At 34.9% G+C, this 17500-nt stretch overlaps 1 protein-coding gene across 1 annotated transcript; it reads right to left on the bottom strand.

Moving 5' to 3' along the window:
- Positions 1-8706: 8706 nt before the first annotated feature.
- On the bottom strand, positions 8707-11904 carry LOC127079286 (uncharacterized). Its single transcript, XM_051019691.1, has 3 exons — positions 11297-11904; positions 10602-11059; positions 8707-8993 (listed from the first exon to the last, which is right to left on the bottom strand). Exons 1-3 carry the CDS (start codon positions 11902-11904, stop codon positions 8707-8709), a joined length of 1353 nt encoding a protein of 450 aa, XP_050875648.1.
- Positions 11905-17500: the final 5596 nt, after the last annotated feature.

The following is a 17500-nucleotide window of genomic DNA, read 5'->3' as shown; positions in this document are numbered from 1 at the left end:
ATTTATGGTCCCTTAGCTTTCTCTCGGGTCTTCTTACAATGAGATTTTATCTATTTTACAGTTGTTTATTGAGCCTGTATTGTTAATTATTGAAATGTATCCCCTTTTGATAAATTGTACCCCCATTCCCGTAATGTGTAATAGGTTTACCGTTTTCCTTTATTTTTATTATGGTAGTTGATTGTTAATTCAAAGATTAAAATCAACCACTTTCAGAAAAGAACAAAAACAAACACTCGATCCAACTTCGAGAAATTTTCCAAAATTAAAATCATTTCCACTATCCCAACTTCTCAATCATTTTCAAATCCTTAAATCATTTCATCAAATGCAAATAAAAAACCTCGATCAACATTGAACGCCTTTTATCTAAATTCAAACTAAAATACTTAATCCTATATAAACACCATTTCAAAAGGGTGAAAAATGAGATGGTCTAGAGCCTTCAATTCTTCTCCTTGATTGTTTGAATACGAGTTTCTTTACTCGACCTTTCGAGCAATCTTCATCCATTAAAAACTTCTAATCTGATTCACCTCAAACCACTTTCGTAATCAAAACTTAAGTCAAACTCATTTTGATAATAGCTTGGACGAAAAATGAGGTGGTCTAGAGCCTTCAGTTCCATTCCTCAAATATTTAGATACGAGTTCCCTTAATCGACCATTTGAGTATTCGTCGCCCATCAAAAATACATTAACCTTATCTAAATCCTTTTACAATTAAGGATAAAAAGAGAGATGGTTTAGAGCCTTCCATTCCTCTTCTCGATTATTTGGATATGAGTTGTCTTACTAGACCATTTGAGTAATTGTCATCCAACTAAATACTCAACCAATCAAATTTGTTTTTCGCCATTGCGCGATTTCAAAAACAAGTATAGTATGCTTTATCCATATTGGCGTGAAACAAATAAAGACTTCCGCCTCCAAGAGCGAGCATTAAGCAAATGTTTAGTCACTCAATATGTCTAAACGGTCACTCCTTAAAATAAATCAACCTAGTAGTTCTTTGTAAGCATAACTATGTAGCCTTAAGTTCTCCATAACAATTGGAGATACATAGGAGTAGGATTTTGAAATCTTGTCAGACGCCCCTTTAATAAAAATATGTCTTCCTTTTTTTTTCTCGCTCAATAAGTCGAAGAAAACAATTAACATCATGCTAACTTCCAATCACAATTTTAACTAAGAGGTTCCCGTTGAATACAACAAACGAGAGGGATGCTAATACCTTCCTTTTGCGTAATTAACTCCCAAATTAGAATTTGGTTTGGACGACCACTTTCTTTTTCTTTTAAGGGTTTTATCAACATTTTCCATTTCCTTCATTGAAATAAATAAAGTTCGATGGCAACTCTGTTTGAATCATTTTTTTCGCGAGCATGTGAACTCCTTTACAAAGGATCTCATTTTTCGAGATGTGACAACAGTTCCACATAACTTCCTTAATTCCCTCTTGCAAAAAAGGCTCTTCCAACAAGTTTCTATCTTCCAGAGAGAGGTGATTCAAAGCCACTAAATCAAACTTAGGTATTAAGGCTTTAGGTTTAAGAAAACTCTTCTTGAATTGATTGATGGTTTCCACCTTTATTTCATCCACCTTCTAAAGTTCCTTTGTCAAATTTCAGAGTCAATCAGGCATTCATGTGAAATCTCTTTTTCATTGCTGAATGAAAGAACTTAGTGTTTGCATCCCCTTACGAATCCAAATGAACCAAATATTTTTCCTGAGAATGGATTCCCTAGACTATAACCTCTATGACACTCTGCTTGAAGCATTCATCCGCTTAACAACTATCTCAGGCAAAACCTATGATACCTCATTTACAACCAGCTGATCTAGATCATTCATATCCTTGATAACTTCTTCTACCTCCAGGTAGACCTTCCCAAAGACTTTGTAATTCCACCAACGTAATTTGCTTTTAAGAGCTTTGAGTTTTTCCTTAAGAATGAAGGCAATGTTACCTCAAACTAAAGATGAATTCCAAACATCTTTCACTAAAGGCATAAACTCAAGAAGTTCGTACCAGTAGTTTAACACCTTGAAAGGTTTGGGGCCTCAATCGCATTTGTTGCTACTAATCCAGATTGGACAGTGATCAGAAACTAATCTACTTCCCATAAACTAACCATCAATCCTTCACTTCTCAATTAAGGGTTATGATAAGAGAAATCTATCAAGTCTGTTCATTGTGCTTCCTTACCTGTGAACCAAGTATATTTTCCTCCAATGACCAGAAGATCCACCATTCCAATGCTCTCCATGAAGTTTCTGAATTCATGAATTTCATACCTATTAACTTGGGAGTTTACTCATTTCCTCTCCATCGCCTTCTTGATTGCATTAAAATTGCCAACAATGCACATCTTTCCCTTAGGGTATTTGCTCTTGAGGTTACCTAACTCATTTCACATCTTCCTCTTCCTCGAAAAACAAAAAGATGTATAGATATTGAAAATGTAAATAGAAATTTACTGCCATGCCACATTGATCCCCACAAAACCTTCACCTTTAAAGTTGAAAAGTACTTCAAAGATCCCGTATTTACACATGATTAAAGACCCCCCCTCTCAATCTTCTTACTACCTTCTTAGTTGTCCACTCCACTTCTGAGTTACCCCAAAGAGAATACACACATTGATCATCCATGAATTGCATATTTTATTCTTGCACCAAGCACACATCAACCTTGCCTTTGACAATCAATTCCTGGATGGATTTCCTTTTTATAGAATTTGCACAGCCTCGAATGTTATTGGATAAAATATTCATTAAACAACATTTAAATTGGCATCCCTCGTCCTTTTCCCTTCTAGGTCTTTCTTTTGTATAACATTGTTTTCTTCCATGCAAATGTTATCTTTTCCTAAGCATTACACCCCCAAATGAACCAACTTTTTCCAAATTTTAGCTGCCACACCTTCTTCAAAATTTGCCCAAAATCTCATGTTACCTTGAACCACATCTGAATCTGATGTTGATTCGTAACAAAATATTGAGCTATCTGACAATCTTTCCATGGTAAAGTCAAAAATATTAGATTGGGAATGAGTTATTAGGGATTTTTGAGGTATCTTGGAATGAGAAGGCCCTAAATCAACTTCTGAAAGACCCTAATTCCTTTAAGGACTTAGAATGATTTATTGAAATGGGCTAGCCTGGTAAAGAGTTGTTTGGCCTACAAGCGATAACTTGAAGGCCCACATCCATATAACCACTTCCCTTAAGATCAATATAATGATCACTTTTAAGAATTCATACACCTTTCATATTTCTAGGATGAAATGCTTTAGGATAATTTTCTATCTCTAGATCACACATATGTTTGAACACCTTATTCCCATGCATGTTTTTGTACCCTTTTCCCCCACAATTGACCTTTCAACATACAACCTTTATAATTATACACCACATCACTTTCTTTTCCTACTAAATATTGTAAGTTAGGAATGAGCCTAAGAGGGGGGGGGGGGGGGGGGTGAATTAGGACTTTAGAAAATTTATTCTGATTTGGTGGATAAAGGTTCTTTTCTTTTCTGGATTGATAAGATGATGAAAGTGGTAAAGTGCGGAAAGTAAAGAACACCGGGAATTATACTGGTTCCCCTCATAACCTGAGAGTACTCCATTCCCCTTACAATATGTAAGAGATTTTATTATAGTTAGATCTCCTAAAACAAGCCTCTAACTAAGTGATCAAGAACAATCCTCTTGAAAACTTATATCACAAGAAAAGAAAACAATCCTTCCTTTTCTTGACACTTATCTCCAACAATCCTGGACGTAAGCAACACACCTTAATACCAAGCAATCCTTGGTACATACGATTTTACAGAGTAATTTTGAATGACTATGAATATTTGTATTGGACAAGATTTTAATCAATTGATTATAATCTTCTTCTCTTTCATAATATGAAGGTTCAAGACAAAATAATCTCTAAGTGCTCAAGAATACTTTTGAAGAAAATGATATGAAAATATATTTCAAAAGTATCTCTATATGAAAATTTAGATGAAGATGAATGAAGAGAGATTTTGTAGTTTGATGGAAAGAGGTAAATGTGAAATGAAAATATAAAGAGTATTTATAGTATGAATGTATCATTTCAACATAACATGGCAATGGTTAAAAGAGAAATCTGAGAATTGTTGATGAAAATATGTAAAGGTTTGCCATGAAGGGTTATGATGAAATGGTGTAATGAGTGAAGAAATAAAATTCAGATTTTTCAAAAATTTCCCAGCATCAATCGATTGACACATATGACCAATCGATTGACATAGGTCAAAAACTGAAAAATACACTAGGATCAATCGATTACTTCAAGGCATCAATCAATTGGTTCAACTTTGGAAGCGAAAAATATTAAAACAGAAGGTTTGATCAATCGATTGACATGCAGGACCAATCGATTGGTCCAGACAAAAAATTGATATTTTTTCTAAATTAAAATGCTTTTGAATATGCAATATTTTAAACATCATTTTAAAACAAAAATCATGATAGAAAAAGTTTTATAATGAGCATATTATGCATGATAAAAACTTTTGAGCACTACGAGTATATTGTCAAGAATTTCATATACCTTAACTTGATCCATGAAAGTCTTGAGCAAGGTTTTAATAGGATCTTTATTTTTCCTTCTTTTGATGTGGAGAGTCTTGAAATATTGTCTTCATCAAAATCATATAGGAAGCTTGTCTTCACATTCTCCCCCTTTTTGATGATGACAACCGATCTTTATGCTTGAACTCAAACTCCCCCTATCTCTTGAAAGTAAGGCTTTAAAAACTCCCCCTATCTTGAACAAGAGTAGTTTTGAGATTACCTGCATAAAACAACACAAGCAAACAAACATGCATACAATCTTCTCCCCCTTTGTCATTATCAAAAAGAAGGGAAAAGAATACAATAATACTAAGAGGAAATAAACATAAACATTCATCCAAACAGATAGGTTCAAATATTACAACAAAGATCACAAATAGGAATAAGTACGTGAAAACCATAAACAAGTAAAAATAACGACAGAATTAAGAAAAACAGGCACAACAAAAACAACGCTAGAGATCCAATCACTGATCATTTCCATCATTTGACCCACCACCTTGAAAACCACCTTGTGAAAACTCCCAATGATCCATCCTTGAAGATAAATGGCCAATCTCGATCATAACATCTGTTCGGAACCCTTGAAGATATTTCATAATCATTTGGTTAGAGGGTTGAACATGTTGAGCTTCCGAAAGAGGGTTAATATCTTCATGACTGTGCACTTCAGGTTGGGTTTCTTCATCATCAATGTCTAGATATTTGTTCTCATGGGTCCGATGATTGAATATAACTCCCATCTTCTGATTGACATGCTTGATACTAATCATGTAGGAAGGCTTGTCCATTGAGAAACAGAGTTCATTCTCCACGTTGATGTTGAAGTGATGAAAAATCTTTGTCAAAAAGTGTGCATATAGTAAACCATCAGCATGTTCATCGTGGGACATCATGTGAGTAAGAATGGTATGCCCCCAATCTACACGAAAATTATTTTTAATAGCATATAGTAACATCATTTCCGGATCAGTTATAGTGCAATGATTTGAGAATCTAGGCACAATAATATAAACTAAAAAATAACGCAAAATTCTATCATCAATAGTGAACTTAACTGGTGACCAATACACATGTTCTGGGAGATCTCCTCCTAAACTCTTCTTCCTTTTGTTGTAAAATTGATGCTCGGACAAACGACTTAAACCATAGGAGAACGCGTGTTTACTATAATCTTCCCACAGAGCATTTGTTCTAACAAACCTGTGACCACCAGTAGGAATACCAATAGAACTTAACTCGGTGGCCGTCATGGAGATTGGAACTCCCTTCACCATAGAGGTTAGTTTTCTTTTCTTCGTCACCATGTTGGAATAGAAAACTTTGACCAAATCGGGGTAAAAATCATCATGCTCACTGATGAGGTCACTCAAGCCCAAATTTTCAAAAACAGTGGGAAAACTAAATACATCATCCAGAAAAGAGACAAAGGATCCATACTTTGGTTTCACATTTTTCTTTTGAAAGAAGTACTTCTCATACCTCTCTTGCTGACTCTTAGTGGTGAATAGCCTTGAAAGATCTAGAGGGCCTCTAGAGCTAGAAGCCTTGTCTTTTCCTTTTTATTGAAGTTGAGAAGCCATGGAAGTTGCTAAGAGAATACAAGGAAGTAATGGAGGAAGCAAAAGAGCCTTAAAATGAATCAAATACCAATGCTGAAAAAATATCCTTGTAGAAAAGAGTGGTTTTATTTCCAAGGTGATAAAGTGTAGTTATGATGGAGATTGATTAATCAAGGTGATTGGACCAAGGAGTAAAAGGAAATGAATAAGATATTAAAGTGATATAAAGAGCTACTTACAAGACCTAGTAAATATGCACTTACTTGGAAATAGGAAGACTTGTAGCAGTAACCAAGGAAAAGGAGAAGGAATAGGAGAAAAAGTAGCAAATGAAAATAATAATTAAGTAACATAAGGTAGAGTGCATCAGTAGATATGTAGCAAGTAAATATGAAAGAATAAAGTGAAAAACAAATGAAGTGAAAGAAACCATGCGCATGCTGAAAAATAAAAATGGAAAAATTTATGGACCAATCGATTGACACTCATGGACCAATCGATTGGCATAGTGAAAAAATTGAAAAAATAAGGAGGACCAACAGATTGATGCTTGGAATCCAATCGATTGGCTGATGCTACGATTAAAAAAAATAAAACAAATTATGTGATCAATCAATTTATGTGAGAATGTAATCGATTGAATGAAGTTTCTGGGAAACAAAAAGTGAAAAACAAAGAGGGACCAATCGATTGATGCATGACAACCAATCGATTGACACCAAACAAATTTTGATAAACACTTAAACTTTACACATCAGCAAACACTTTAAACAAAAAAACATTTTTAATAAATATTAAACAAGTATTAACTAATAACTAACAAATTTATTTGAAAGAGTGCATGTACCTTGTTTGTGAGCCATTTGAGGATCTTGATTCGATTAAATGTCACTTTCGCTTAAAATACCAATATCCCTTATGATTTTATAGAATGCATCTCTTGCCAACGGTTTAGTGAAGATATCTGCAAGTTGATTTTGGGTATCAATGAAGGATATTTCGATGTCGCCTTTGAGAACGTGATCCCTTAGGAAGTGATGACGTATGTCTATATGCTTGGTTCTTGAATGCATTATTAATTCTTTGAAATATTGATTGCACTTGTGTTGTCGCATTTGATAGAAATGCTTCCAAGGTTTATACCATAGTCGCGAAGTTGTTGCTTTAACCAACGAATTTGAGAACAACAGCTACCAGCGGAGATATATTCTGCTTCAGAGGTGCTGAGAGCCACACTCGCTTGCTTTTTACACGACCACGAGACTAGAGAATTTCCAAAGATGTGACATGGTCCACTCGTGCTTTTTTTGTTTGTTTTGCATCCTGCATAATCTGCATCAGAAAAACCAACAAGACTACATATACTCCCTTTGGGGTACCATAAACCGACATTGGATGTTCCTTTGAGATACTTCATTATTCTCTTTACAGCAGAGATATGAGATTCCTTTGGAGATGATAGAAATCGAGCAGATAAACAAGCACTAAACATAATATCAGGTCGACTAATCGTTAGATATAACAAGGAACCAATCATACCTCGATACTTAGTTATGTCAATTGGCGTTTCAGATATATCCTGATCAAGATATGTCCCTGATTCCATTGGAGTGGCTATATCTTTGCAAGCATCCATGTCAAATCTTTTGAGAAGTTCTTTGCAGTATTTAGATTGATTGATGAATATACCATCCTTTGTTTGTTTGATGTGCAACCCAAAGAAGTAGTTCAACTTACCCATCATGGACATTTCAAATTCTCCTTGCATGATTGTTGAGAATTCTTCACATAAGGATTCATTTTTGGATCCAAATATGATGTCATCTACGTAAATTTGCACTAAGATAGTATGATGGTTAATTCTTTTGATAAACAGAGTAGTATCAACTTTACCTTTTTCGAACCCATGTTCGCAAAGAAAATTACTTAACCTGTCATACCACGCCCTTGGTGCTTGCTTCAATCCGTAAAAGGCCTTTTTGAGTTTGTACACATGATTGGGATGTTTGAAATCTTCAAATCCTAGAGGTTGGCTTACGTACACTTCTTCAAGTATGTATCCATTTAGGAATGCGCTTTTAACGTCCATTTGGTACAACTGAAAATTCAAAGAACAAGCATATGCCAACAATAATCTAATTGCCTCTAGTCTAGCAACCGGGGGAAAAGTTTCTTCAAAATCAATACCTTCTTCTTGATTATAACCTTGGGCTACCAATCTTGCCTTGTTCCTTACAATGATACCATTTTCATCTAGCTTATTTTTAAAGATCCATCTAGTACCGATAACATGCTTACCTTTTGGTCTAGGAACTAGATCCCATACTTGATTTCTTTCAAACTGATTAAGTTCTTCTTGCATGTCTAGAATCCATTGATCATCATCTACGCCATCTGTGACTTTGGAAGGTTCAATTTGAGAAACAAACGCCATGCTGAGACATGCATCTTTAAGATTCAATCTTGTTGCAACACCTTGATTAATATCACCAATGACTTTATCAATTGGATGATCCCGATGAGTTCTCTATTCTTTAGGCAGATCATTATCATTTGTCTTTTGTTGATCTTGCTCATCTTGATGTTTTCGCTGATCATCATTGTTTCCACTTGAAGCATCTTTTTGAGGAACTTCTACAATATCATCATCATCATCACACAAAACAATATCGTCCTTGGAGGGGTTAGATTCATAGAAAGTAACATGCATATATTCTTCAATTTTTAAAGTTGTTTTATTATATATTCTATAAGCTTTACTAGTAAGAGAATATCCAAGAAATATACCTTCGTCGGACTTCTCGTCGAACTTACCTAGATTGTCTTTGTCATTGTTGAGGACAAAGCATTTGCATCCAAAAATGTGAAATTAATAGATGTTTGGCTTCCTTCCTTTAAAGAGTTCATAAGGGGTCTTTTTCAAGATAAGTTTAATAATAATTCTATTACTTACATAGCATGTCGTGCTTACCGCATCCGCCCAAAAGTACTTTGGAAGATTTGAGTCGCTAAGCATTGTTCTTGCAAGTTCCACAAGTGACCTATTCTTTCTCTCAACCACTCCATTTTGTTGAGGAGTCCTGAGTGCCGAGAAGTTATGAAACATCCCATGTTCTTCATAAAACTCTTCGAAGGAGGCATTTTGGAATTCTCCACCATGGTCGCTTCTTATGGAGACAATAGTTAGAGATTTCTCATTTTGGATTTGCTTTGCATATTTCTTGAACGCCTTGAATGCATCATTTTTCTACATTAAGAAGAAAGTTCAAGTGTATCTAGAGAAATCATCAACAATAACTTAAGCATATACATTACCTCCGAAGCTTCTTGTTCTTGATGGACCAAATAAGTCCATATGCAACAATTGTAGTGACCTTGTAGTGGACACCACATTCTTTGATGTGAAAGTTGATTTGGTTTATTTTCCCTTTTGACAAGCATCACAAAGTCTATCTTTGACGAATTTTATCTTGGGTAAACCAATAATAATATCATGCTTTATAAACTTATTCAAGTGTTCCATATGGATATGTGCGAATCTTTTATGCCACAACCATGACTCATTATTTCTCACCATAAGACATTTTACCTTCAAAGAAACATCATCATGGGAAATCCTAAATATGTTATTAATTCTTGTACTTTTAAGTTTTATCTCATGAGAGACTTCATTTTCAATCAAGCATTCATCCTTGGTGAACTTGATTTTGAAGCCCTTGTCGCAAAGTTGGATAATACTTAGAAGATTGTGCTTTAGTCCTTCGACATAAATGACGTATTCAATGGATGTGAAAGGTGATGCTCCAACTTTGCCTATACCAAGAATTCTCCCTTTGTTGTTATCACCATATGTGGCATAACCCTTGGCCTTCAATGCTAGATTTGAAAATTTGTTAATGTCTCTCGTCATATGCTTGGAACAACCATGTCAATATACCAAAGGTTTGATGTGGTTTTCAAGCATACCTATAAAGCAGAATTAAGTTTTGTTAGGTACCCAAATTGCTTTGGGTCCTTCATAACTAGTTCCTTTCTTTACCCATACGTAATTCCCACTTGCTATGTTGAAATTTCTAACATAGCACGCATTCGGTGTATGGCCAATTATTCCGCAATAAAAACAAGTAAGTTCAAAGTTGCTTCTATATCTAGGAACATAAGATTTCTTTTTAGAAAATCTTTTCTTTTTAGGATAGTGATGAACAACTTTAGGCTTGTTTACTTTCTCTTTGGATGGTTGGTCATTAGCCTTAACAAAGACAGTTTTACTGGAACTTGGTTTGGAAAACATTGAGTAACCAAGACCAATTTTATCATTTGAATATCTTTGTTGGCTAAGAACTCCTTCCAATATAATTTGTCATTTTTCATATCTTTAAATAACTCTCTTTAATTGTACAATTTGGAAAGAAGGTGACTCACAGTTTTTACATACAAAATTTTGTTTTTCACTAATCATCTTTTGTTTTTCATCGTTGACATCTTTTTCAATTGTCACGGTTTTTTCTTCTAAAGATAAAATTGTTTTCTTTTGAGATGATATAGTTTTATACAGAATTTTGCATTCCACAAGAAGTTCATTTATATCACCTTGTGCATCACTATCGAAAAGAGAAAAGTTGCTACTAACCTCATCTTCTTCATCGTCGGAGTGGTGTGAAGCCATTAATGCTAAATTTGCACATTCGTCGCTCTCCGATTCGGATGAAGAACTTATCTCATTATCTTCCCATGCAACATACGCCTTTTTGTTCTTGAAATCCTTCTTGCCTTTAAATCCTCCTTTCTTTGAGAGTCTCAGACAATCTGGCTTTATATGACCTTGCTTTCCACATTCATAACATGTGACTTCTTGTGTGGAAGTGAAAGCCTCCCTTTTCCTGAAATGTTTATTTCTTTTTGCATGAAAATGTTTGTCATTTTTACCAAAAAACTTACCAAGCCTTTTAACAAGGAGCATGAAATTTTCATCTTCATCCAATGCGGCCTCATCTTTTTCTCCCTTTGATTCTACTTTTAAAGCAATTCCTTTGGATTTCTTTTCCTGATTTTCATGCTTTTCAAGTCGTCCAAGTTCAAGTTCATGTTCTTGGAGTTTCCTGAATAATGATGCGAACTTCATTGTAGAAAGACTTTTCTTCTCAGATGAAGCCGTAAATTTAGGTTGCCATTCCCTCGTCAAGGATCTTAGCACTTTAAGGTTAAGATCATCATTTGTGAAGGTCTTCCCAAGAGCAATTAAATGATTCGTTAAGTGAACAAATCTTTTCTGCAAAGCAACAATGGATTCTCCGGGCTGCATTATGAACATTTCGTATTCTTGACTCAATGTGTTTAATCTGGATCTTTTAACTTCAACGGTTCCTTCGTGAGTCTCCACCAAAGTATCCCATATTTCTTTTGCAGATTTGCATTGAGATTTACGGAAGAACTCGTCCATACTTAATGCACTTTGAAGAATATTGATGGCTTTCTTATCATTAAGTATTCTCTTCTTATCGTCTTCATCATATGAGCTTTTAATCTTTGGGGTGCCAACACCATTGACCATACTTGTTGGATTATGCGGACCATTTTCTACGATTTCCCAGATACCATCTCCTTGTGCTTCTAAATGTGGTTTCATGCGGATTTTCCATAAGTCGAAATATTCTCCAGATAATAGAGGTGACTTGTTGCTACTACCTCCATCATTAAACATAGAGTTTGCTCTTGCGGAAGCCATCATCTGGATCTGTGGAGCAAGTTACCAAAACCTGCTCTGATGCCAAATGTAAGTTAGGAATGAGCCTAAGAGGGGGGTGAATTAAGACTTTAGAAAATTTATTCTGATTTGGTGGATAAAGGTTCTTTTCTTTTCTGGATTGATAAGATGATGAAAGCGGTAAAGTGCGGAAAGTAAAGAACGCCAGAAATTATACTGGTTCCCCTCACAACCTGAGAGTACTCCACTCCCCTTACAATGTGTAAGAGATTTTATTATAGTTAGATCTTCTAAAACAAGCCTCTAACTAAGTGATCAAGAACAATCCTCTTGAAATCTTATATCACAAGAAAATAAAACAATCCTTCCTTTTCTTGACACTTATCTCCAACAATCATGGACGATAAGCAACACACCTTAATACCAAACAATCCTTGGTACTTAGGATTTTACAGAGTAATTTTGAATCAATATGAATATTTGTATTGGACAAGATTTTAATCAATTGATTAGAATCTTCTTCTCTTTCACAATATGAAGGTTCAAGACAAAATAATCTCTAAGTGCTCAAGAATACTTTTGAAGAAAATGATATGAAAATATATTTCAAAAGTATATGTATATGAAAATTTAGATGAAGATGAATGGAGAGAGATTTTGTAGTTTGATTGAAAGAGGTAAATGTGAAATGAAAATATAAAGAGTATTTATAGTATGAATGCATCCTTTCAACATAACATGGCAATGGTTAAAAGAGAAATATGAGAATTGTTGATGAAAAGATGCAAAGGTTTGCCATGAAGGATTATGATGAAGTGGTGTAATGAGTGAAGAAATAAAATTCAGATTTTTCAAAAATTTCCCAGCATCAATCAATTGACACATATGACCAATCGATTGACATAGGCTAAAAACTGAAAAATACACTAGGATCAATTGATTGCTTCAAGGCATCAATCGATTGGTTCAACTTTGGAAGCGAAAAATATTAAAACAGCAGGTTTGATCAATCGATTGACATGCAGGACCAATCTATTGGTCCAAACAAAAAATTGAAATTTTTTCTAAGTTAAAATGTATTTGAATATGCAATATTTTAAACATCATTTAAAAAAAAATCATGATAGAAAAAGTTTTATAATAAACACATAATGCATGATAAAAACTTTTGAGCACTAGGAGTATATTGTCGAGAATTTCATATACCTTAACTTGATCCATGAAAGTCTTGAGCAAGGTTTTGATAGGATATTTCTTTTTCCTTCTTTTTATATGGAGAGTCTTGAAATATTGTCTTCATCAAAATCATGTAGGAAGCTTGTCTTCATAAATATTCCTTCATCTTCTGACATTCTCTCGTCCCTACCTCAATACCTGCCATTTCGTAAATCACTAATCCCCCATTAGTCTGATTATTGTAAGTTGGGTAATGATCATTTTTGGTAGTTTCGAGGAGGATCCATTTTTTAATAACTTCCACGTCTTCTCTGACTACTTGAATGTCCTAGTCACCATAGTCATCATCTAATTACAAATCTGATGAAGCTGATGCAACCTCTGAGTTCAAAGGAAGGATGGTCCTTAAAGTTCATTTAGAGTCTTCCACTACTTTGATCCTAAAACCTTTCCCATTAATATGAATGTTGAAGGCCTCATTCATAACCATGAAACTTTTAATCATAACGATGATACAAACCACATCCATCTTCACTTGATTTTTTGCATTGTCATCAAAACACATATAAACTCCCACCGATGCTGAGATGAACTCAAAATGATTTGGGCTCCACGTATGGACGGGAACACCATAAACCACAAGCCAAGTAACACATTATTTGTCTACATATGACACTCTACATTCTCGGATCTTTTTAAATGATTGAATCAACCAGTCCTCGCAATTAGCTACTAGGACTTTGATTTCACCTTCCCCTGACTCTTCAAGAAGGAACAGGTTTTCCCTTAGTGGTGTAACTTGAATCACAAAGTAACTGTATGTATTGAATAAGTTTTGAATGTTGTAAGTCATTCCCAGACTCTCTGCCGCACTAACAAAAGCTTTCTTGAACCTGCTAAGATCTTCCTCTTTGTTTTTGTATTCCATGTGTGTGAATAAAGGTTTATACTCCATTTTCCATTTATCTATTTGTTCATTTTTAAAGTTTTATTTATGTTAGTCGTTATTGTTTTTGAGAACATTTGCATACGATCTAAAGCTTTTGCTTCCAACATGATGTGGATGTGATTCACCCTTGTGATTACCCTGCTCTTGAATCCCTTTGTTTCTTGGGCCTTGGTTCACATCTCTGAGTGGGTTTTCTCCTCCCTTAGTCTCACTTCTCTTATCAGGTCTCTAGGGGTCTTCCTTTTCTTGTTTCCTCTAGAATCTTGTGTTGGAAAATATATTATTTCTGGTTTTATTATTGTCTTTAATACTACCTTTATTTTTCTTTATTCTCCATTAAGGAGAAAATCAATTATAATAATTGTATCTTCACTATATAAACCAGCCTAAGGCTGACGAATAAGATATAACAACTTTTACCTATTTTTTCCAATATGGTATCAAAGCCTGGTTAGGGGTTATCGCAAAGTTTTCCTAAACATATTTTTGCTAGGTTAGGGGTTACCATAAAACTTTCCTCAACATATTTTTGTTCGACCCGATTCACATACCTGTTTATCCTCCTATGGCGAATAACAACAACAAGTGGCCTTCCCTATCACAGGCCTATATTGGATCCAACCATGGCGAACAACCGCAACCTGAGTCGGGCGCTGGCCGCGGAAACGGCGTATGAGAGGAACTACTTGTGGTCATAAACAATGGCAGTAATGACGACAATAATGGAAACATGAACAACATTGTTTTTGGTGACAATTATTCCAACATAGGCGGTAATGATCAAGAGGGTTCCTCATACTCCCTCAAGGTTGTTATCCCTAAAATGAATGGGAATAACTATAATGAATAAGCTCAAACTGTTTGGTTGGTATTTGATAGTAAAGGAAAACTTGATTTCTTAACAGGAGCAGTAGCTAAATCGGCAACAGGAAACCCTCGTTACAAACAATGGAAGTCAGAAAACTCCTTGATTATTGCATGGCTGGTAAGCTCTATGGAAACTGGAATAGGTAAGTCTTTCATGTTCTTACCTTCCGCAAAGGATGTGCGGGAAGCTGTTAACGAAATATACTCTGATATTCAAAACTCCTCTCAAGTTTTTGGTTTAAAATCAAAGTTATGGCATGCAAAACAAGGTGACAGGAGTGTAACTGCTTATTACAATGAGCTATTGACACTGTGGCAAGAGTTAGATCTCTGTTATGATGACAGTTGGAGGTGTACAAAAGATAATGTTTTGTTTCTCAAGATGCAAAAATATGACTGTGTATTCATGTTTCTTGTTGGGCTCAATAAATACCTTGATGAGGTAATAGGTAGAGTTTTAGGAAAAGTACCATTGCCAACTCTTCGTGAAACTTTTGCAGAAATAAGAAGGGAAGAGGTGTCGCATCTCGAAAAATACGATTCCTCGCGATGATCGCGGAAAAAATTAGTTCGAACAGAGTCGCCACCGAAATTTATTTATCCCAATGAAGGAATAGGAAAATATCGATAAAACCTTTAAGAAAATAGAATAATGGTCGTCGCAACCATATTCGGGTTCGGGAGTCGATTACGCAAGGGGAAGGTATTAGCACCCCTAACGTCCGTTGTACTCAACGGGAACCTTTTAGTCTAATTTGCTATTTGAATGTTAATTAAATGTTATTTGCTTTCTTCGAGTGATTTAAAATAGATAACATAATATGGATGGAGACCTCAGGAAGGAGAAAGGGGAGGTTTTTTATTAGTGTGCTCGCCAAGATCTCGCAATCTCGTGGCTACGTATCCTTATGGTGAAATAAGGAAATCAGAGCATTCGTAGTTCGGGCAACTACGGTTTTTGTTGGTGTCCTTTAATGAACGACTGTGTAGATCGCGTTCTAAAGGCTAAACGCTGGCTTGTCTACTCTCGGCGGAGGCTTAAGCGTTGGTTTGTTCTGCGCATTAGAAAGGATTAACAGTGTTCTTTTGAAAAGAATTTTTAAGTTGTTGGTCGCACGGGGGCGAGGAATTAAGTTTGATTTGTGAAGGTGTTTTGAAGAACGACGAAAGATTGAGCAATGTGGTGTACACCAATCGTTCAATTCTTTCGAGGAATAATAAGGCGAACGCCTTCTATTCCTTTTTCGTTCGATTATTTATAGAAAGTTTGTTTGCGGATGTTGAATATGCATGGTAGTGAGGCGTACGCCTCCTACTTGCTTATTCAAAGAATAATGAGGCGTGCGCCACCTATTCCCTTATCCAAATTCACTTAGCGTGTCTTAGTCGAAAGTCGATAATTTGTGCAATATGGCGTACGCCAATTATTCAAATAATCGAGAGATGGCGAGGCGATCGCCTCCCATCTTTTGTCATCCGAGGTTTAAGTTGTAAAAGATATATTTGGATGTCGTATTTGATTTGTGAAGATAGTTTGAATTTTGGTAGGTTTGATTTGATGACGAAGATTCGAGCAATGTGGCGTACGCCAATTATTCGAATAATCGAGAGATAATGAAGCGGATGCTCACTATTCTCCTTTTCATCTGAAATGTGGACTTAAAAGGATTTAGGATTTGTATTAATTTGGAAGAGATTTGAAATATTATGATTTGAAGTGTCATGGTTAGAATAATTTGAATTTGGAAATTATGTTTGATTTTTGAGAGGTGATTTGAAATTGTGTGATTTAAGATTTAATCGGGTGACAAGAACTCGCGTAATATGGCGTACGCCAATTATTTAAGTGCTTGAGAAATAGTGAAGCGTACGCTTCCTATCTCCTTTTCATCTCAAGTTTATGTTTAAAAGAAAAATTCTTTTGAAATTGAATGGTTTGGAAAAATGATTTGAAGTTGTGTGATTCAAGATTTAATCGGGTGACAAGAACTCGCGCAATATGGCGTACGCCAATTATTCGAGTGCTTGAGAAATAATGAAGCGTACGCTTCCTATCTCTTTTTCATCCCAAGTTTATGTTTAAAAGAGAACATTCTTTAGAAGTTAAATGATTTGGAAAATGGTTTAAATTCATGTTTATGAATGAAATGAATTTTATTTAGTGTATTATTCATCTACTCGATTAATCAATAACCAAGTAGGTCTCATTGTAAGAAAGCCCAAGAGTAAGCTATGTGAGGTTGATGGCGATGCGAAGAGCAATCGACTTACAAGGGTGTTTTAAAAATGGGCTCGACTTTGAATCGAGATATGTGATTTGTGCTTTTTGAAATTGGTTTAGATTGATGGTGATTTGGAATGAAACAAATCAATAAATTTCTAATTAGCCAAATTAAGTTCTTAAGATTTGAATGAATCAATTAATTAACTTAATTAAATTTAATTAGCAAAAATCATTTATTTAAACTCAAATAATCATGTTAATTAACATTAATTAATAGTAATTAATTAATTAGACAAAATTTAAATTAATTGACTAATTTAATTAAAAGAATGAAAATATATGATAATGTTGATTTACAAAAAAATAATCGGATCGAGTCGGTTAAAATGTGCTCATGAACC

The sequence above is a fragment of the Lathyrus oleraceus genome, chromosome 5 (assembly GCF_024323335.1).
Source record: "Lathyrus oleraceus cultivar Zhongwan6 chromosome 5, CAAS_Psat_ZW6_1.0, whole genome shotgun sequence".
In the NCBI taxonomy this organism is placed as follows: Eukaryota; Viridiplantae; Streptophyta; class Magnoliopsida; order Fabales; family Fabaceae; genus Lathyrus; species Lathyrus oleraceus.
The sequence above is the reverse complement of the archived record's forward strand: the minus strand, read 5'-3'. Positions and strand labels throughout refer to the sequence as shown.